At 36.5% G+C, this 22,420-nt stretch overlaps 1 protein-coding gene across 1 annotated transcript in view; it reads right to left on the bottom strand.

The window, feature by feature from the left end:
- LOC124164057 overlaps nt 1-22,420 on the bottom strand; it is a 111,015-nt gene that overhangs the window by 52,900 nt on the left and 35,695 nt on the right. The window contains exons 6-10 of the mRNA XM_046541226.1: nt 11,213-11,291; nt 5,017-5,141; nt 4,259-4,324; nt 3,868-4,029; nt 1,229-1,312 (exon numbers count right to left, since the gene is read on the bottom strand). Of these exons, the coding sequence (XP_046397182.1) occupies nt 1,229-1,312; nt 3,868-4,029; nt 4,259-4,324; nt 5,017-5,141; nt 11,213-11,291 (516 nt within the window). The remainder of the gene's footprint in view (nt 1-1,228; nt 1,313-3,867; nt 4,030-4,258; nt 4,325-5,016; nt 5,142-11,212; nt 11,292-22,420) is intronic.

Below are 22,420 nucleotides of genomic sequence, written 5' to 3' on the forward strand. Positions count from 1 at the left end.
AACCGTCTTAGAATTTCATCGCAACTGCCGACCGTGGTGAAGGTGAAGGAGCCCGAAAGAAAACACTCCGACGCACAGTGGGCTAAAATCGAAAGAAGATAGCATAAAAATATAAAACTTTTTAAGAGTTAGGGAGTTGAAACTACGCATAAATATTCTCAAATACATTTTGCAGAACATGCCAGATCTCTCGTCAACTAGAAAATTTATCGAAAAACGTCCACCCGCGATTTTTCTTTTCTGATCAACTGTTTCTCGGTGTGTTAGGGGTGGTGGAATTATACTGCTCATGGTAAGCGAATACAGGTGAGAGAGCAGTGAGAATAGAATGCAATTATGACGTGGAACAGGGGAACGTGATATGTTAGTATCAGGGGCGGTCTGGCCAGAGGTCGGCGATCGCCTAGGGCCCTCCCAAACGCTCGTCTCTATCGTGAAGCTTATATGAAGGGTGTAATAACAAAAGGCTCGTATTACTTTAACCGAAGCATTCATTGCAATTATAAAATTCTAAGTTTGCATTAGTATGTATGTTATTATATACGTTTCCATCATTGTTGTTTTTTCATTTTCTGAAGTTCATTTGTTATTTGTTGCGTTTATGTTTTGATTTTTTAGTGTTTTGCTTTGAATTGGCGACTTTGTTACAGAGAGAAAAAAAGGGATTGCTGTGAAAGAAATTAGGATTCAAGCACTTCACTTTTTTGGTTTGGTTCTTGCGTAGCTGCAACACGCTTTATATTTTTGTTTGGAAGCCAATCTTTCCAGTTTTAATTTTATATAACCGCTATGATGCACTATCGAAAGGCGCCAAGGGGACCACGGAGTAACGACCCATCCGACGGACGATGTGCTGCACTTGGGGTGAACTCCTCAAAGCAATCAACCACTGGGATCGAGCAGTCTCTGAAACAGTGCTGCCACCACTAGGATTTGAACCGCCAGGGTCAGATGCCAACACACTAGCCACCACACCGAAAAAATCGTCTCAATTTGTTGTAGCAGTCGTTAAATGTAAAATTAAACATTTCTGGCAACTTCATCTCACTCGCTGAATCCTCAAACCCAAGCATCATTTGAATTATTAAAATGTTTATCCGTCGCAACATTTACGGCCCTTTGTATATCGTGATTTGGATTAATGTTACTTCCACAACATGCGTCATAGCTGACAGAAAAAACATTTACACAAAACGTTACTTAGCATTTTATTATGTGAGGCACTCACTTGTATTTAAACATGACTGGAACAGCATCTGAACTTGGGTCACAGGGATTGGCTGGTCTGCTAGAGGATCTTGTTCCAGGACTTCTGCAAAGAAATAATTGTTATTAGTAACGAAAGTGGAGGAGAGAAATGATTCATTTGGCTCGATCAAATATTAGGATAGGTACACTCCGAAAAGCCGACGGCATTTGGTGAACTGATTGTAGCGATGAATAGAATCAGATACTAACCTCTACCATATTCACTTCGATTGCATTAGCTATTCGAAAGATTCAAGTTTGCAACTGCGCAATTAAATAGGAATAATTTTTATGTATGTTATTTAAAAAAATATTTTGACTTCACACAAGCCTTCCATCGAGGCTTTAAAACAAGAGTTTTTCCAAAAAGGGAGTATATTTTTTATTATTTTTACTGCAAAGTTAGCATTTGATTCGTCCTAAGCTCTACTTTCATGCGATTATCACGATATGACTTATGCACGCCAACATTCATCGGCTCAAAGAGTCATACGGTGACGAGCCAAAGCTTTATTTTTATCATGATTCTTACGGTACGGGAATTTAATATTTGTTTACAGACAAAACGACAAGTATGTTCCAATTGCATTGATCAACATGCTTAACCAAGGTAGGAATGGTATTTGGAGCTGGCCACCGACAGCAAAAGCCATTTTTGCCTTGTGTCACACAATACGGGTTGCTGACCGGACATTAGACAGCCACTGGATCTGGGTACTGGCATGACAGTAGCTCGACGCCGTTCACACAGGTGCGAGCTGCTGGCGTGAAAGTAGACAGTTACTGCACGTCGTTTCAGTGGCGTTTCAAACCCAGTTCATTGCGAATGTGTTCAAGCGAGGCTTTACGCTAATCTCTATCCTTATCATTAGGATTCAAGCTATTCCATATGTTGGTTTGGTCCTTGCATAACTCCACAAACTTTATATTTCAAATGGTAGCCCGTCTGTCCTCCATTTTTCGTTTTCAAACACTACTTGAAACCAGAGGCGCAGCCAGGAATGCTGGTACTGGGTGCACCCAGCTGGAGCTGGGGGGGGTTTAGGTGCAACGAATACCGGGGTGTGTGGGGGTATGGAATACCGACCAGGATAAGCGGTAGGTGCGAAATTAATAAATTGCGGAATTTTGAGATAAATTGTTCAAAATAGTGAGTTTTACGCTATTACGCTTTCTGAGGGATATTTTATTAATCCTTACACTATTTTATTAGTGATATCAATCCAATTAAGTGAAATAGATCAAACTTACGGTAAACACGGTATAACCCCCAACACACCCCTCGCAGCACCACTGCTTGAAACTATGAAACACAAATAATGCACCCGACGTGGTCCCAGACTTACGAGCTATTGTCTTTTCGCAGTACCGTGCGGGTTGACGTCCGAGTCACATTCGAGTTGCTGCTTGTGGCAAAATATGGGGGAAGGTGAGAGGCGAGTAAATACAAAACTTTCTGTAGAAACTCGGTTGTGAGTTACTGATCGACTCGCACATAACGTATGATGCGGTCACACTGTAGGAGTAGCCGCGCTGCCGTAACTGACCAGGCCAGCTCGGATACTAGCTCGCACTGTGTAAACCAGGCCTCAGGGAAGGGTGGAGAAAATCCCGGCGTTGATATTAGTCTGTTTTTATCAAAAGGCACTTTAGGGGACCACGGCTTAACGGCCCATCTGACGGACTGAGTGCTGTACTTGAAGAGCCCTCCAAAAAGAACTTAAGTTAGGGGCGGGCATTCTCAGAAAAATCTCCACCGCCGTGGAACCAAACCCTAGGACAAAACGAATTAAGGCACCAGAGTGAACACAATTTAATCAGTAATTAACTCAATTAAAAAATTGGGGCACTTTAATGCTTTCTGTACACGCATTTATTTTGCCCAAGGTAATCATTAGATATTGTCCTTCTGCAAAAAAGGATTGAAATCTCTCATAGCTTGACAATTGTGTAATCTCCTCAGTCAAAATTGTCTCATTGCATTACTTGATAAATTATTTAATTTAATGGCAGTCGAATTTAGCTTCTATTTTGATTTTTAGTTGTCTTCCAGAGACTAAATTCTAGTAATAAGGCCGCATAGAGTACTTAAACATTTGTCGGGGAGGGCGGTGTCCCTGGTGGGTAGCTGCATTTCAAAATGGGAAGTTAATTTAGTAAGTACAGCGTAATATCGGTGTAGGGGTCCTTTTCTGGGCTAAAATATTTCCTTCCTCGAAAACAGTTGCTTGGACTTAAAAACTGAGTAAATTTCGTTGTTTGAGAATCCAAATTTTAGATTTACCCATAGAAATTAATTTTTGTCCGTAGATTTTAGAAATTTAAATTATTGCACTTGGTGTCCTATATGGACCTCAAAATTCTGAACAGTAGACCTGATTTTATTTTTGGTACAGTAGGGAGAACATTCTCAAATCACATTTTCAGGGGTTTAAAAGTAGAGCCCGAGAAAAAATTAAGAGTAAGCCACATCCAAGGACCGTATCTTCGAAACATTTAAGAATATAAATATTTCATAACAATATTGGCATTGTCAATGCATGAGCAGAAAAGCCAGTGAAATTCTGTAATACGGCTTGCGCTTTCAATGAATGTAATTTGGAATTGGATTGCACGTACTTCTTATCCTTTGTGCGAGGTGCAACTTTCTTTCAAAGAACCAATCGGTGGACGCCGTGAAATCTGGGATCGGATGATTGGCCGCCCAGTTGCCGCACGTGAACTGATAGAAGTCCTCGCAGGGGTCTGCATCCAAGTCCAGGGACTTCATGAGATTGGCCGCTGAAAAACAAATGAAGATGAATAAGAAACAGTCAAGTTCAAAAATGAATCAATTCCACAGAAATACTGCGAATATAATAAAAATATAATTTATTTCTTTGCGTTCGATTATGGCGGATATTTGAAAATGAATATTGACGCGTATTTTACACTATTATTTAAAAATAAAGTCTGAATTAAATCCCTTTCATTCAAACATGTGTTATAGCCAGTTCACCCTTTATCTCACCTGTTTCAACACATTGGTTTGAGGTGCAGACTTGTGGCTCCAGGACTGTATCACTCATTTTGTTGGCTGCAAGCAGAGGTGATGCAGAAAAATTATTTATTCAGATAGCTTGAATATACAATATACTAAAACGTAGAGTGAAAACTAAGAAAGAAAGGAGAAATATTACTATCTTAAAAAGTACAAGGAGAAGATGGGACAATTTGGTTTCCACATTATGAGGCATGATGGCCTGATGAAGACTATCGTTGAAGGACAGGTGGAAGTGAAAAAGGGCAAAGAACGGCTCAGAATGAGTTACATAGGATAAAGGGTTATAAAGGATGTGAAAGAGAAGAAATACGTCGCTATGAAAAGGTTGGCGGATAGGAGAGAGAAATGGAGAGCTGCGTCAAATCAATGTTAGCATTGTTGACTAATGATGTTGACTTAAATGTAATTAAGGCCAATTAGTAAATGTTTAAAGCAACTGCAAACATCAAATATTCTTTTGGCCAATATCAAAAGCTCTGGGTTAGAGAGCGATGGAAATTCAAATTATCATACATGAATAAGTATTTTTTTAAAAACTTCGTTTGACCAAGGTGAAATAAATATGAAACTCACTATTTGCTCACATTTCATGCGTTTAAATTATTTTACATGCAACTCAAGTAATTTGACCCTTGAAGAGTGAGTTCGCGAGAAAAAAAATATCGCACTGTTACAGAAGGATTTTTGAGTGAGAATGAAGCAGAAATTATTTTTATGTTACTCACAGTTATAGGAAAGAATTCCCACAGCAATCAGCAGTGCAGCAGCTAATATAGCCAATAATATAATCACGGCAACCAAGCGTCTTTGCAAATTGGACTTGTGACTTGGAGTGGTGGCTCTTTTTAAACTGAAAAGGGACATTGAAAAAAATATATTACGACATTGAGGAATGAGTGGCAACTAGATTGTCACGCTTTACGTTTACTAACCGCTAAACCTCGTTTCAGATAGGTCAGAACTGAGACCGAAACGAAAATAAAAGTTAGCTAATTTGGAATGTTTCGTTTACCAACGTGAATATTATAGATCGATCTTCATCTATCGATTCTTCCCTAATTCCCGTCTGGCTATAATTCGCTAGGCAGGAATGCACCTTGTCGTCAATTGAGGTTAATCTAGCTTCTGAATATGGAGTTAGAGATGAAAGCATCAATTTCATCATCAAATGGAGGCACTGTCGATGGCAAATTGAAACCGATATGTTTAGAAACATAGAATGAATTGAAGAAAAATGGAACAACGAAGGATGTAATTTGCCATCGTTAGGGAATTTACTTGATAAAATTCTATCTTAATAGAAGACTCATTCAGGAGACCCAATTCGTGGGAAATTATAAATCAATAGAAATGTATATAAATTTTGTTATTTGTGGAATAAACAATGTGGCTTTCGTGAAAGAAAGTGTTCATCAGATGACAAAGAAGATTCACGATGCGCAACTGACTCTTGGGCTGGGTGAGCTCGAGGTGTTTGCCATTCATCGCCGGAGCGGCCCAACCTATTCGAAAGTGAGCTTGACGGATGTAATAGGGTGGTTTCCTACAATTTTTTTATTGCCTGAATCGAAAGATTATTACTCCTGGAACATTTTTCACGCTTTTAGATTTTTAAATGACGATATCTATTTTTCGCGATTAAATGAAAAGTGAAAATTTTCAAGCGCGAGAAAACGCGACGGCTAAGTATGAGTGCTGGGAAAACTCCGTGTGACGTCGTTCTGGTTCCCGCTGCCTCAAGTGAGGTGACCATGGGGAGAGGCTTTGTGCGCTGATACGACGCAGGATGCTTGCAGGCAGCAGAGTACCCTACTAGCTGGTAGCGCTCGGCTTAAATAAGGATTATTAATACCTTATCAAACGAAGAAAACTTTCAGACCTTAGGCAGTTTTAATAGGTGATTATTAAGACATGTTTCCCTGAGCTCTGTGTCTCATGCATGCATTAATAATCTCAGACGATGTTAAATTCCTATCTACTCGTACAGAAACTAGGTCCCTGTGACGTCACGTGGAGTGGCATCGCATGGGCGCCAATCTGGCTTTTTTCAAATGAGGTTAAAATTGACCATTGCCATTCGTCTTAACTGGGATTTCTAAAACAAAATAATTTGTATATTATGAATACACGAATGGTAGGTTACGAATCGCAATCAATGCCTTTCGTTTTCCTTGATGAAGGAAACTACCCTATTTTTCGGTACACTTTTGGGAAATCGGTTCAAAATCCCAGCCTATTATAAAATCAACGAAGCCTAGGGCGTAGCCTTCTAGTCTGTAGCGGCTCCAATCCTGGATCGTGTTAAGACTTTTAAATACCCTACATAATTTTTCATGAATAGCGCAAATTTCCTTTGCATTTTATTCACGAATAAAGTCTTTCTGTGCCGGATCCAAAAATAAGCTTTCGGCCCATTGAAGGTGCGGCAGTACGAGTGCTAAATAGCACCACTGTTTTTCCTCCGAAAACCTTCCCACACCACGTTTCGCGAACTTCAGCATCTTCAGACTATGCCACATTTATATATCTATCTATCTATCCCTTCAGCAGTTAGAATTTATGGCAATAACTCTTAGATATTCCGAAGGGAAACAAGCACAGCACCCACTTTTGAAAATGAAGGAAATGTAATGCCTGTAGCTGATAGATAAAAATTATAGATTACCTGATACATTTCCCAATGCAAGCGATGAAGGTGTTCCGGCAATATCTTGCAGAGTGTGACACAAGACTACTCATGACTGAAGAACGATTTCGATCACAGCGAGAGATCGAGAGTTAGCCAGGGAAGTTACAATGTCGATGGAATTCGCACGCTTTCAGTTCTCAGGCGCATCAAGTAGACAAGTCGAAAACATTGTACACACATGGGTTGTCGCCACACGTCCCCGTTGTGCTAAGCCACGTCGCGACGCAGTGCAACGCTCTAATTAAAACTATCTAAACATCGCATATATGGAAGTGCAGGTAAGATCGTTCCTCCATATTATTGTACAGGCTGTTCCTTTGATCGTGTGTCGTTTTTACCTCCATTTTTTGCCTCTTTTCCTCGAGCAGTATTCATGATAATTGGCATACTCATCGGAAAGGGTATGTTTTGTTGAAAGTAAGCAAAATTTTACAATTTTGAACTTTTGACCTCACAACGTGGGTCCAAACCAAAATCTAAAATTAGCCTTACGGAGTTTCGATTGAAAAAAAATAATACATCAAGATATAAAACAGCACATTTCAATGAAAATTATGTCAATTCTTAGGTTTTCTGACTTGATAAATAAAAACAAAACACTTATTCACTAAAATTCTGCCGTTGACCCAGTTAGGTCACAGTCAAGGTCATATGGGTGACAGAAAGAATACCACTCCAACAAATACGTCAATTCATAGGCGGATCTAGAGGAGAGGGGGCACGTCCCCCCCAGACCCTTAAGAAATATGCAGGATTTTTAATACGGTCCCACTATCGTTGCGTTCGTTTTGTATTGCGAGGTATCCTTGTGCGCCCCCAGAACAAAATCCTCGATATGACCTTGCTGGTGCTCCCCCCCCCCCCCAGAAAGAAATCCTAGATCCACCCCTGCGTCAATTCACAGGTTTTATCGGGTGCCCAAGTCAGTGGTATAGCCCAAATACTCGCCTTATCCACTAGTTGACCTCCAAGGCCATTACGGAGGCCAAAGGTCGTAGAGGTATCATGACAACCATATCTGTCATGCTAACCACCGTGTCGAACCATAGGTTTTAACGGGTGTAGATCATAGATCCGTAGTATTCATTACAGTACCTCCGAAGTTCATATTGGAGGATCAAAGGTCATAGACGTATTTTTTGAAATATCAAGGAAACTAGAGGAATGGTGCAGTCCGCACAGGGGCGGTCTGGCCAGGTGGGGCTAGTCGGCGATCGGCTAGGGCCCCGAGCTTACGGTGCCCTCACAACGCCAGCGTATATCGTGAAGCGGCCGGAATGCCCTGATCGCGTCCGTTCTCTCCCTCGCCTGTCCCACGCTTAGCCATTTTTTCCCTCCTCCACCCTTCCCCTAAGACTCCATTTCCTTAGCGAAACGCGATATCCCCACAGCTGTGTTTCGAGGTAGTTGAGCCCCCAATTAGGTTACCGAGAAAAAATATCAGATTACAATGAATGGGTACCATTACAAGAGCTAAGTGAAAATGGCACTTTTGTTTTTATTTTATCCCACTTCCAATAACAGTTTATCGCATTTCGTAGCATCTTTTTTTTATTTTCATAATGAGGTAGATGACGATGAAATGCAGTGAAATACAGTTATAAGACAAAATACAGAACATTTCAAATAATTATGTTGTTGAACAATAATATATTAAGGAATAAGACATGTAGTGGCGGAGGTGTAGCTAGCCCGCGCCCACTTGTAGTTCGCGGCCACGTAGAGTCCCAGCCAACTAGCAGCTGGCCAGTCGCTCACATGCTTTAAGCAGTGAGTGTCGGCGGAGCATTTAAACTGCGCTCGGCACAAAATGTACGAATTTTGCCGTCGAAAAGGCAAATTTGCGTAAAAATATCATAAAAGTCCAGTCATCGCATCTATAACGCATTTGCGATTTTCACGTATGACGCATCTCATTTGTCTGCGTCTTTGGGTGAGGGCTATCTATCATGCACCGTCAAACTCACGATCAGTTCCACAGATAGGAAGTAAGGATGGAGGCGGTGTTGGATGGGGCAGATACGCTCACGGCGAAACTATTCTGTATTCTTCCCCACATAAATCCAAAAATCTTACACAGTTCAATAATTTCTGGTTTGGTTAGTAAGAGTATTTTATGTCATTCATAGTGTTAATATGAAACGTGTGTACATGAGCGATGCGCAGAAAAGAAATAAGGAGAATAATAATCGCTTAGATGTTAATAATATCTCAAAAAACTTGAATGCTTGGCTGAACAAGGACAGTGGTTCCAGTAAAAATACGCAACCAAAATCAATACACTATGAGAGTTTAAATACAGATTCAGGTACGTTTGAATATTCGTCTTTTCATTTTTAGATTGTTAAAAAAACCCAATATGAAATCAAAGTGCGATTGTCCACGAAAAAAAGTTACATGAAATATTTTAAAGGGAATACGCGCTGGGTAAAGTTTTCGAATAATGTTAAAAAAAAGGCTAAAAAAATTGCCAGTCAGGACTTCTTCTTGTTGTAAAATAATAAAAAATGAAAATATAACAAAAATCCAAAAAGTGAAGACAGCGTGTCTAAACCCCAAAGTGCGTCCAATAGGGTAGTTTTCATAATCAAAGAAAACGAAAGGGATTGAATGCGATTTGTTATCCACCATTAGTGTATTCATAATATACAAATTATTTGGTTTTAGAAATCCCAGTTTTGAAGAATGGTCAATTTTAACGTTATTTGAAAAAGGCCAGATTGGCGCCCATGCGATGCCACTCCACGTGACGTAACCTACTTTCTATACGAGTAGATAGGAGTTTTACAATGTCTGAGGTTACCAATGCATGCATGAGGCACAGAACTCAGGGAAATAATCACCTATAAAAACTGCGGAGGTTCGGAAATTTTCCATCGTTTTATAGGGTATTAATAATCCTTATTTAAGCCAAGCGCTACCTGCTAGCAGGGTACTCTGCTACCTGCTAGCATCCTGCGTCGTATCAGCACTCAAAGCCTCGCCCCAAGGTCACCGCACTTAGCGACAGCGGGAACCAGAATGACGTCACACGGGCTTTTCCCAGCATTCATACTTAGCCGTCGCGTTTTCTCGCGCTTAAAATTTTTCACTTTCCATTTAAGCGAAAAATAGATATCGTCATTTAAAAATCTAAAAGCGTGAAATACGTTCTCCAGGAGTAATAATATTTCGATTTAGTCAATAAAAAATAATAGGAAACCACCGTATTGGAGATTAGCCAGTATGACTGAAATGTCTACATAAGTTTGTTGCGAGGTGATGAAGCAGCTAAAACATGTACAGAAAGCCGTAAAATAAAATGTGGAAATGGCGTGGTTCAAGTCCACAACCTCAACTCAAGCTCAACTGTAACGTTTTTAATAGTTTATTTACTACAGTAAATATTAATTTTTCAAGTTAAATTAACCATAAATTATTAACTTCAGTCCGAAGATCGTATCAGCAATATTAGAAGAATTTAAATAATTTATAATTTATTCTAATTGCTTTTTTGTATTTATTACCTTAATTGTGTGGAAGTAGGTGGTAACAATATAACTATAAGTAATTATATATATTGTGAGTATTTCTTAAGAGTTCCTGAATGCAAAATCACTTAGGACAACACATTAAGTATTTCATTTATTGATTGGGTTCCTTAATATTTGAAAGTTACTGATACATTTTTTAAAACTACAGCTTCTCTAATATCAAAATTAACAAACAATCCAAATAATTTACTTGGTCTTTTATTGTATGCCAGACAGTTTTCATGGGTCGACTGATTTATTTGGACCAAACAAATTGTTAAATATGATCCGTACAAAATAATTTAAGATATTTTAGTTAATTCAAGCCTAAATTTCCCTATAATATTAGCAGGTTCCTCAATTTTGCTCAAGTTTATATCTACACTTTAAAACAATCACCAACGAGTATGGATAAAAGCTACGTACTTATGGTTATATCTATATGATACGTAGAAAATAATTAATTGGTAACAACCAAAAACCATTATCTAGCCCCAAGTATACTTACGTTATGTTTTACAACTTTATATTTAATAAAAAAAGACTCAAATTATTTTAATCCAAGTTTATTTGCAATTATAAAATTCTACGTTTCCGCTAATTGCGTAAATAATAATACTATAAATATACACCATAAATAATACTTAAAGCGATGTATCATCTGAAAGGTTCGTTGCATTACCCAAATAACCACACCCAAACCAATTGAAGTATACTCACTATGTGCTTCGGGAGCTGACTTCTACCAGGTCTGGATGACTGTCGGATGGCTGTGTCATAGGTATGGTCCATGTTGAGCCTGGAAGGTGGCAACACAGAAAAGAGAACTTTAGTCAGACGAGGAGGTATTCCCCTCGTCAAAGTGGAATGCATTTTTGAATTTCATTTTATTATTTCAGCTATCAAATTACGTACGTATGAGGTATGAATAACACCTCAATCACCGTGGAATTACTGTTTCAATCCTTTATCACAACATTCATAGCAATTATTTAGACGTTTAATCTAAGGCGCTACTCTTATTTAATGATACTGACGTAATAATGTTTTTATTTCGAGTTTCTTGTTCAATATTTTTAGACAATTTTGCACATTGTGAGTAATATGTCCCTCAATACGAAACTTTTGTACGATATTTTTAACACTTGTATGTAGGGATGGTCGGATCGGATACCTCGGATCCAAATATCCGCGGATATTGCCCTTCATGGGATACATCGGATCTGGATCCGAAATTTTAAATAATAGCTTCAGTGAATGCAACGCCCCATAAGGGTGGAAAGAGTTCCGATTCTATCTTCGAATGCGCCGTCGCATGCGATTCTTGTCCTACTTACGAACCGTTTTGTTTGAAAGCTCTCGCTGAGGTTACGTAGGAGAATTTCAGCCGTGGAAAATAAAAAAGGCAAAATACGACTGGCAATTATTGTTAGTGTGACTCATCTCAAGAGATTGAACAACCATCGGGGGAATCTCAGCGTCAGGAATTTGAAAATGCATTTAGATCCGAAAATATCCGATCCGAAAGATCCGGCTCCGAAAATCAAGGATGCGATCCGAATCCGGATCCGAGAAAAAATCCTGAATCCCTCCATCCCTACTTGTATGATAATTTACCGAAATGAGGCGAGCACAAAAGACTTTCCTTTACATCCATTAACGTATAACCAAAATCCAGGGTGACATTAACAGCATAGCGAGAACTCTTGGGTTGGTATCGACAGCAAAATGTGGAAATTGTTCATAAAAATTGATCTTTATTAAATAAACAATGAAACCTGTGTACAAGTTTCATAGAGAGATCTTTGATAAAGGTAGATTATAAGTCATACGGGATTGATAGTATTAAGTATTCATCTGTTATCGCAATATTTTAATGACTGAAGTTTTGAGGACTCAACTGCGGGTAGGGAATAAGGCTGATTAGGTTGAATTAATGGGGAAGGAATTAGACATGTTTAAAACAACATTAAAGAGATTCGTTACAATTAATTATAATCAGCGAGGAGTAAGATAGTGCGTGATGGAGTCAAGTATCTCTTCAGCGCACTCTTAGCTTACCTGCGACGGTAAAAGACTAATGCCATAATCCACACCTTCAACAAGGGATGTTAATTGATTCCAAGGATTTAATAATGATCGCTACTCGACACTTCATCTAAACACAGTTTTCACTATCTTCGACAGGATTGCCACTCCGAGCATCTGCGAGAATTGCCTTCACTATTTCCTTGCAGAGGTGTTGGTAAATAAGAATAACGCATTCTCTTAGCTGTGCAGAAAATTCCTCAGGAAAGTTAACACAAGGGAACAAGAGAGTACCACTAAAGACAAGATTTGCTCGGAAGATTTCGATGGATCGACACCTGCCATTGTTTAGCCATAGGCTCGTCTCTCGAAGGCCAAAAAAGCTCATTAAAAATATTTCGAAGAAACCCGAAAATCTAGCGACTGAAAAATGACCGCCGAAGCGGACTGGTTTCCGGAAGCTAGGGTCAGCGCGGACTACTTTGTTTAAAAGATGTTTTTTTGTATGTAGGACTAGGTTTTTAATTTGTTACCCCAGCCAAATTTGCTGAATATCAAAGTCTTTGAAAAAGTTTTTGCAAAATGCATATTCTTGGCTTCTCACCAAAGAAAGTGTAGAACAAATATTGTTTTAAAATATTGATGTAAATGAATTATAAATACTACTTTAGTTGTTTTATTTTTAATGTACGTCCGTTTACACTACGCACGTACCGACCACGGTCGAAACAATTGGTGTTCTTGGTAAGGCTCTTTGGTCGCAACTACTCGCCTTTTTACTCGTCGTAACCATCGTAACCCAGTGCGGCCCTCGTTGTGTAATTTTGTCAGTTTACAATTGACGACGTGACTGCGTGAGGATATTGAAATCCAGGAAATTAAGAAGAATGAGGATATTAAGGTTTTCATGTGGTAAAATTAACAATAGACCGCATTGTCTGTGAAACTTTAAAGAAAGTGGGATTTGTGAGGAGAATCTGTCGAAAATTTAAAACATATTCATGCTTTAAGGACAGTTGGTCCTCGCTCCGGTACGTTACACATTAGAATATAGTCTGTTGTTTACTGAAAACCTTATCCCATGCACCTTTTCAGATAATACAGACTGAATCCGGCTTGAACGTGTCGAAAATGAATTTTTCAAATTTAATATTTAAAAATTAGTAATCTCACTATCTGAATACGTTATATCTTCTATCCCTCGTATATTTAAAAGCATTACAAGACACATGATCTTCCAACAATGCATGATCTTCCTCTAAAAATTACAAAATTATTAATTCCTACGTAGATTGTTCTTATCTCCTTTTATATTTAAATCTTTATAGACCCCGTCATGTAATATAAATCGTCATCCGCTCGTGGTTATTTTCCATAGAAAAAAAGTATCCCTTTAATTCCTAGCTAGCCAGAATGATGAGGTAAAACTAGACCGTACTGTTTGTGAAGCCTTAAAGATATGTCAAAAGAAGATCAAAAGATTATATAAAAAATTTAACCATATTCACGCATATAGGATAGTACATATTGCTCTTATTATTATTCTAGGATAGGCTTAAATTCACAAACTAGGTGCAAGTATTGATTTCTCCATGTCTTTATCTAAATCGTTTACGGTGGAAAAGTTGATCGTGCAATCCTCTTCACATAAAGATTGTAATTGGTTTATTATTTACGAGTGCTCGTTACTTTCCCGTGAAGTTTATAGGTGAAGTTTAGTGTAGAAGCATGGTTAATGGGTTAAAAAGAAATAAACAAACAAATACAACTAGTTTCGTGTAGCATAAAACCTATCGTTTTCTTCAATAGAACATAAAAAAACTTTACTCTTATCTCCGTCCATTACCTGCTCAATAAATCCTCTTCAATCGTTGTACCATGCATGCGACCACGGTCCGTACGATTTTAGCCTCATCACGTTGTGTAAACCCGCAGAGTTACCATCGAAGGGCATACTACCAAACGCTGCCGACTTACGATGGTTAGCGCTATGTAATAACATGCATATTTAAGTCTACCTGATATCAACTTTTGAAATGCATGCTTAAGAGACACAATACGAAAAATTTGCATTCCATTTTTCTAATTACTTGAAAAAAATCACAAAATATGTACTTTCAAAACTCCAAAACATAACTTTCAAATAAACATTCTCCATTCATAAAAAATGTATTCCTGACCCGATTTTTTCCAGGTAACTTTTGAAAAGTTTGGTTAATATAAAAACATTATTTTTTAAAGTTCCAATCCATTTATGAGGTATTCTTGATGGAGACTTTCGCGGGGTGGTGCAGCATGCGTAGCAAGGTTTTCGGGTTGACCTTCGTGTCGTTTCATCTTCATGACGGCAGTTTCGCCGGCGTTGCAGCTGGCGTCTTCAGGTTCGAAGTGTTTGATGCAGATTTTTGCCCGTATTACATAGGCCTTGGTTTGGACTAGGTGCGCTCTGATTAATGGTGACGTTCGGTGCGGGTGTGATGCACGCGTTCTCTCAGCATTACACCCGCACTGAACTTCACCATTACTCAGAGCGCACCTAGTCCAAACCAAGGCCTATGTAATACGGGCAAAAACCTGCATCAAACACTTCGAACCTGAAGACGCCAGGTGCAACGCCGGCGAAACTGCCGTCATGAAGATGAAACGAGACGGAGGTCAACCCGAAAACCTTGCTACGCATTTATGAGGTAGCAATCAGGAATATAAAAGAATATGTCCCAAAAAACTAAAAAAATATAACTTGCAAAAAATTATCCTCCAATCATAAAATCTGTACTCTTGACCCAATTTTCGACGTATAACTTTAGAAAAGTTTGATTGATTAAAACGGACTATGCTTAGGCGTATCAAAATAAAATATATAAACAGGTATTAAAAAATAACTACTCCTATCCTGAAAATAAATTCCAGCCAATAAACATCCTTGATTCATAAAAAACTATTCCTGACACGATTTCAACTGGATAAATTTTGACAAGTTCATTAATAAAGATACAAAATGCATAGAAGAATTAATCAATTATTCTCATTAAATGAAAACATATCACAAAATAGGCTGCAACAAAATTCAAAGTAATTACTATCAAATAACATATCTCGTTACTATATCATTCATAAATACCGTATTCCTGACCATATTCTATCCGAATAACTTTTGAAAAGTTTAGCTGATTAAAACGCAACATATTTAGAAGTGTCAAGCCCTTTCTCTCGTTACTTAAAAATATATCACATATTTGTTTGTTGAACCTGCAAAATTGAAAATTACTACTAAATAATAATTACCAATCATTCATAAAAAAACGTATAATTCCAGACCCTATTATTGGGGGATTACTTTTAAAGATTTTGGTAAATTAACACCCAAAATTCTCAAAAGCATAGATCCATTATACTCGTTACGTGAAAAAAAATATAAAAAAATACACCACAACAAAACCCAAAATTATTGCAAGCAAATAATATTCCATCTTGATAAAAACAGTATTCCTGACCCGCATTTTACCGATTAGCCGCGGAAAAAATTGGTTCCCTAAAATAATGTGGGCTTCCATGCATCAATCCGTCATTCTCGTTACTTGCAAAAATATGAGAAAATATGCTCCAACAAAATTCAAATTTATTACCAACAAAAAATTATCATTCATTCCTAAAAACTGCATTCCAGTCCCGCATTTTACCAAATTACTTTTGAAAAGTTTGTTTGTTTAACAGACAATATGCCAATACGTATAAATACCTTAATCTCATTATTTTCAAGAATATCACCAAACAGATTTCAACACAACTAAATATTATTGCAAGCATGTTTCATTGCACATTATTCCATTATTTTCAATGGATAAATTTTGAAAATTTTAGTAATTAAGATACAATATGCTCAGATGCCATTCTTGTTGTGATTTTAAAATATATCACTCAATTTGCTATCACTAAAATTGATGTTATTGTGAGATAAGATTTGATCAACATTCATTGAAATATATATCCTGACCCGATTTTAACGGGATAATATTTGAAAAGTTTAGCTGAATGCAGGACGAAGTGCTTTAAAGGATCAATCCATTATTAATTTCACTGTCAAAATTATCAAAAAAAATGCTAAAGCAAAATTAAAACTAATTGCCAGCAAAAAATCATATCTCAATTCATCAAAACAACATTAATCATATGCTTAGAAATATCAATCCACTATCTCCATAGTTAAAAAAATCAAAAAAATTCAAATACAAAATTAAAAATAAATGCTAGTAATTAAACCATCCTTCATTCTTAAAATCCGTATTTCTTACCTGATTTTAACGAGGTAAATTTAAAAAAGCTAAGACGTATACGACCATTATGCTAAAAGGTATTACTCCATTTCTCTCGATACTTTCAAAAATATCACATAATATGCTACCGAAATTTCAAAAATATTGCTAGCAAATAGCAATTGATTAAATGCGTATTTTTAGGCCGATTTTTGACGGTTAACTTTTCAAAGGTAAAGAAAATGAGCACCGAAAACGCTTAAAGGTATCAAGGATTACACTCGCTCTTTTCGAAAATATCGCAGAATATGCAACTAAAAATTTGAAAATTAATTCTAGCAAATAACAATCCTCCATTCATAACATCCGTACTTCTAACCTGTTTTTCACGAGAAAACTTTCGAAAAGTTAAACGATTAACACCCAATATGCGCAGAAGAATCAATCCATTTCTCTCGTTACATTCAAAAATATTACAGAATATGCAAATACAAAACTCCAATTTATAGCTAGCAAATAACAACATTCCATTCCTTTTAATCCGTTTTTCCAGGCCGATTTTAACGAGATAACATTTAAAAAGTTATAGTGATTAACATCCAATATGGTTAGAAGTATCAATCCATTTTTCTCATTAATTTAAAAAATATCTTAGATTATGCAACTACAAAATTCAAAATAATAGCTACCAATAACCATCCTCCATTCATAAAATCCATATTTCTCGGCGGATTTTCGTCGGATAGCTTTTAAAATGTTAAACAAATATGCTTAGAAGTAATAAATCATTTATCCCACATGCTTTTAAAATAGCAATGAATATGCTACTACATAATTCAAATACTGATGGATAATAACCATCCTCCATTCATGCAATCCGTATTTCCAACCCGTGGTTGACCAGATAACTTTTAAAAAGTCAAGCCAATAACTACACAATATGCTTGGAAGTTTCAATCCATTTTTCTCGTAGCATAGAAAAATATGGCAAAAATACTACAACAAATTCAAAAATATTTCTAGAAAATAAAATTTCTCCATTCACAAAATTCCTATTTCAAGGTAAACTCTCACGAGATAACTATTCAACACTTACGACGATTAACACCCACTAAGTTAGAAGCATCAACCAATGTCTCTCGATAATTTTGAAAATATAACAGAAAATGCTAGCAAGAAAATTTAAAATTAATGTTAAAAGGAAAACATCCTATTAAAAAAATGCGTATACCTTTGCCGATCTACACGAGATATGTTTTTAATAAAGTAAAGACGATTTTCAATACATATGCTCAAAATAAGCAAATAAGCAAAACTAGCCAAAATAAAAGACAAGCAAATAGATAGTTAAAATATTGCTGGATCAATGAAAAAATCGGTATAAGTTAACCGATTTTCAAAAGATTCCTCCTCTTAAAAGTTAAGGCCGTTATTAACAAGTAAGCTAAGAGGAATAAATCCAATTTTCTCGATACTTTAAAATATATCACATAATATGCTTTAACAAAATTCAAAATTATTGCTAGATAATAGTCATAAAATACGTATGTATATTATCCTTTTGAACAAAAGGTGACCGTATAAAGTTCAAAATATGGCTAATAAATAACCCTCCTTCATCCATAAAATCTCTACTTTTAGGTAGATTTTCAAGGGGCAATTTTCCATAAGTATAGACGATTTACACCCAATGTGGTTAAAAGTATCAATCCATTTTTTCTGATTACCTTTACAAAATAACGCCGAATATGCTAATACATAACTCAAAATTATTGCTAGCAATTATCAATCCTCCATTCATTAAATCCTTATTTCTAAGTAGATTTTAACGAGATAAATTTGCAAAGTAAAACGGTTGGTACCCATTATGGTATGAAGTATCAATCCATTTTTCTCATTCCCTTCAAAAATATTGAAGAATATGCTCCTGCAAAACTAAAAATATTTACCACCAAATAACAATCCTACATCAATAAAACCTGGATTTCTAGGAATATTTTCAGGAGATTATATTTATAAGGTGAAGAAAATTTATACCCAATATTAGGAAGTGTCTATCTATTTTTCGTATAAAATTCAAAAATATCACAGAATATGCTACTAACTAACGCATAATATTGACAGCATTTAAAAATCCTACATTCATTAAATGCGTACGTCAAGGTCTATTATAACGAGATAAATTCGAAGAGGTGAAAACAATTTATACTCACTATAGCTAGAAATATCCATCCATTTCATTATTACTTTCAAAAAGGTGACTGTACGCGATGGGCACAAAGATAAATGATAAATATGTAAACGAAGGACCAGGCGGTTTATGATGATTGAAAATGCTATATATTACAAAAAAGGAGAACTCTCCCGTTCGACCGTTCTACCTGGCGACCAAAGGCTGACTGACTACCCTCGTGCCGGAACACGTGGGGGCAGTTACAAAATTTGACTTAACACAAATTTGACTTACTCTATAAATAAAGGAAGAACGAATTGAATTGGTGGGAATTCAAACTAGATTACAAAGACTTCAAACAGTGACCGAATATGATTCTAAAAAACGCAAAAGTTTAGCCAGCTATGAAAAATTCATACAATCCGTATCACTGGGTAGATTTTAACGAGATAACTTTGAATAGGTGAACACAAATTATCCTCAGGATGTTAAGAAATGTACATCGAATTTTTTTATTACTTTCAAAAATGCCACATAATATGCTACTATCAAACGCAAAAGTATTGCCAGCATTTTAAAATCCACTATTTATAAAATCCATGTGTTTGGGGAGATTTTAACGAGATGATTTTGAACAGTTGAACTCAGTTTGCACTCACTGTGGTAAGAAATATCCATCCATTTTTTTGTTACTTTCAAAAAAGTCACAGAGTATGCTACTAACAAACGCAAAATTATTGCCAGCAATTAAAATCCTCTATTCATAAAATCTGTTAATCTGGTTAGATTTGAATGAGACAACTTTGAAAAGGGAGAGACAATGTATCCTTACAATGTTTATAAATATGCATTTATTTTTTTATTCTTCTTTCAAAAATGTCCGCGTCCGTCCGTGTAGATTTTAACACGATAACTTACAATTGGGGAACGCAATTTATCCTCACAATGTTTAAGAATGTACATCAATATTTTTAATACTTTCAAAACTGTCATGGTACATGCTACGAACAAACGCAAAATTATTGCCGGCAGTTAAAAATCTTCCATTCATAAAATCCGATCGTCTGGATGGATTTTAACGAGACAACTCCCATTAAGAGAACACAATTTATACTGACTATGGTAAAAAATACCCATCCATTTTTTTATTGCTTTCAAATAATGTCACAGAATATGCTACTAATAAACGCTAAATTATTGCCAGCAATTAAATTCCTCCATTCATAAATCTGTTAATCTGGTTAGATTTGAATGAGACAACTTTGAAAAGGGAGAGACAATGTATCCTTACAATGTTTATAAATATGCCTTTATTTTTTTATTCTCCTTTCAAAAATGTCACAGAATATGCTACTAACAGATGCAAAATTATAGCCAGCAATTAAAACTCATCCATTCATAAAATCCGTTTGTTCGTATAGATTTTAACACGATAAATTTCAATAGGTGAGCACAATTTATCCTCGTAATGTTCATAAATGTAGATCGATTTTTTAATTACTTCCAAAATTTTCATGGAACATGCTACGAAGGAATGCAAAATTATTGCCAGCAATTAAGAATCTTCCGTTCATAAAATCCGTTTGTCTGGGTAGACTTTCACGAGATACCTTTGAATACGTGAAAACAACTAAGACTCACTATGGTTAGAAATATCCATCCATATTTTTATCACATTCAAAAATGTCACAGAATTTGCTATTTATAAAAACTAAATAATTGCCAGTGATTTAATTCCTACATTCATATAATTTGATAATGTGGGTAGATTTAAATTAGACAATTATGAATAGTGAAGACAATTTAACTTAACAATTTTTATAAATATACGTCCATTTTTTAATCACTTTCCAAAATGTCACAGAATATGCTACTAACAAAAGCAAAATTATTGCCAGCGATTAAACATCCTCTATTCATAAAATCCGTCTGATGGGTAGTTTTTAACGAGATGACATTGAACAGGTGAACACAATTATACTCACTATAGTTAAAAATATCCATCCATTTTTTGTTACTATCAAAAAAGTCACAGATTATGCCACCAACAAACGCAAAGTTTATTGCCGGCAATTAAAAATTTTCCATGAAAAAAATCAGTGTGTCTGGGTAGATTTTTTACGAAATGACTTTGAACAGTTGAACACAAATTAGACTTACTATGGTTATAAATATCCCCCCATTTTTATATTTATTTCAAAAATGTCATCGAATAAACGCAAAATTATTGCCAGAAATTAAATTCCTCCATTCATAAAGTATGTATATCTGGGTAGATTTTAACGAGATAACTTTGAATTGGGAAACAAGATGTATCCTTACAATGTTTAGAAATGTCCATCCATTTCTTTTTGTTACTTTCAAAAATGTCACAGAATATGCTACTAACAAACGAAAAATTATTGCCAGCAATTAAAAATACTCCATTCCGAAAATAGTATTTTCTGGGTATATTTTAACGACATAACTTTGAATAGGTGTACACAATTTAGACTCACTATGATTAGAAATATCTTAATTAATAAGGATTATGAATACCTTATCAAACGAAGAAAACTTTCCGACCTTAGGCAGTTTTAATAGGTGATTATTAAGACATGTTCCCCTGAGCTCTGTGCCTCATGCATGCATTGGTAATCTCAGATTATGTACAACTCCTATCTACTCGTATAGAAACTAGGTCCCTGTGACGTCACGTGGAGTGGCGTCGCATGGGCGCCAATCTGGCCTTTTTCAAATGAGGATAAAAATTGACTCTTGCCATTCGTCTAAACCGGTATTTCTAAAACCAAATAATTTGTATCATATGAATACGCTAATGGTGGTTAACGAATCGCAATCAATGCCTTTCGTTTTCTTTGATGAAGGAAACTACCCTATTGGGGGGCGCGCACCCCTGCGCCCCCATACGTATCCGCCACTGTGAACACGCGCTACGTATTGGGAATTGAAACTGCCTGAGGGTTCAATCGTCCCGGTGATGTAGTGGGTATAGCATCGTGCAAAGAGCCAGAGACTACACGGATCAAGTCTCCGCGACGGATGATTTCATGCTGCACACACATTGTGGACATTTTTCTCATCTTAAAACTTCGCAACACATAGCACAAGGTCCAGAGGACGTAGCATAGCTATGGAATTTTAACGCGCTTATTCATTTGTTGAAATTCAACTCCTATCAGGCATAGCCACTGGCAGGGGCGCAGCTAGGAATTGAGACTATGGGGGGGTTTTAGGCACAACTAATACTGGGGAGTTAGGGGTAATGGAATACCCACCAGGGGAAGCGGGAGGTGCGGGGTTCCTCCCTCGGAAAAATTTAAGATAAATGGTTCAAAATGTTAAGTTTTACGGCCTTCTGAGGAATATTTTTATAATCCTTACTTTATCGTATAAGTACTATTAGTCGAATTAAGTAAAATGGATTAAACTTTAAAAATTCTCAGAGCTCTGGGGGGGGGGGTAGGGGTTTAA

This window comes from Ischnura elegans, chromosome 8 (assembly GCF_921293095.1).
Source record: "Ischnura elegans chromosome 8, ioIscEleg1.1, whole genome shotgun sequence".
Classification (NCBI taxonomy): Eukaryota; Metazoa; Arthropoda; class Insecta; order Odonata; family Coenagrionidae; genus Ischnura; species Ischnura elegans.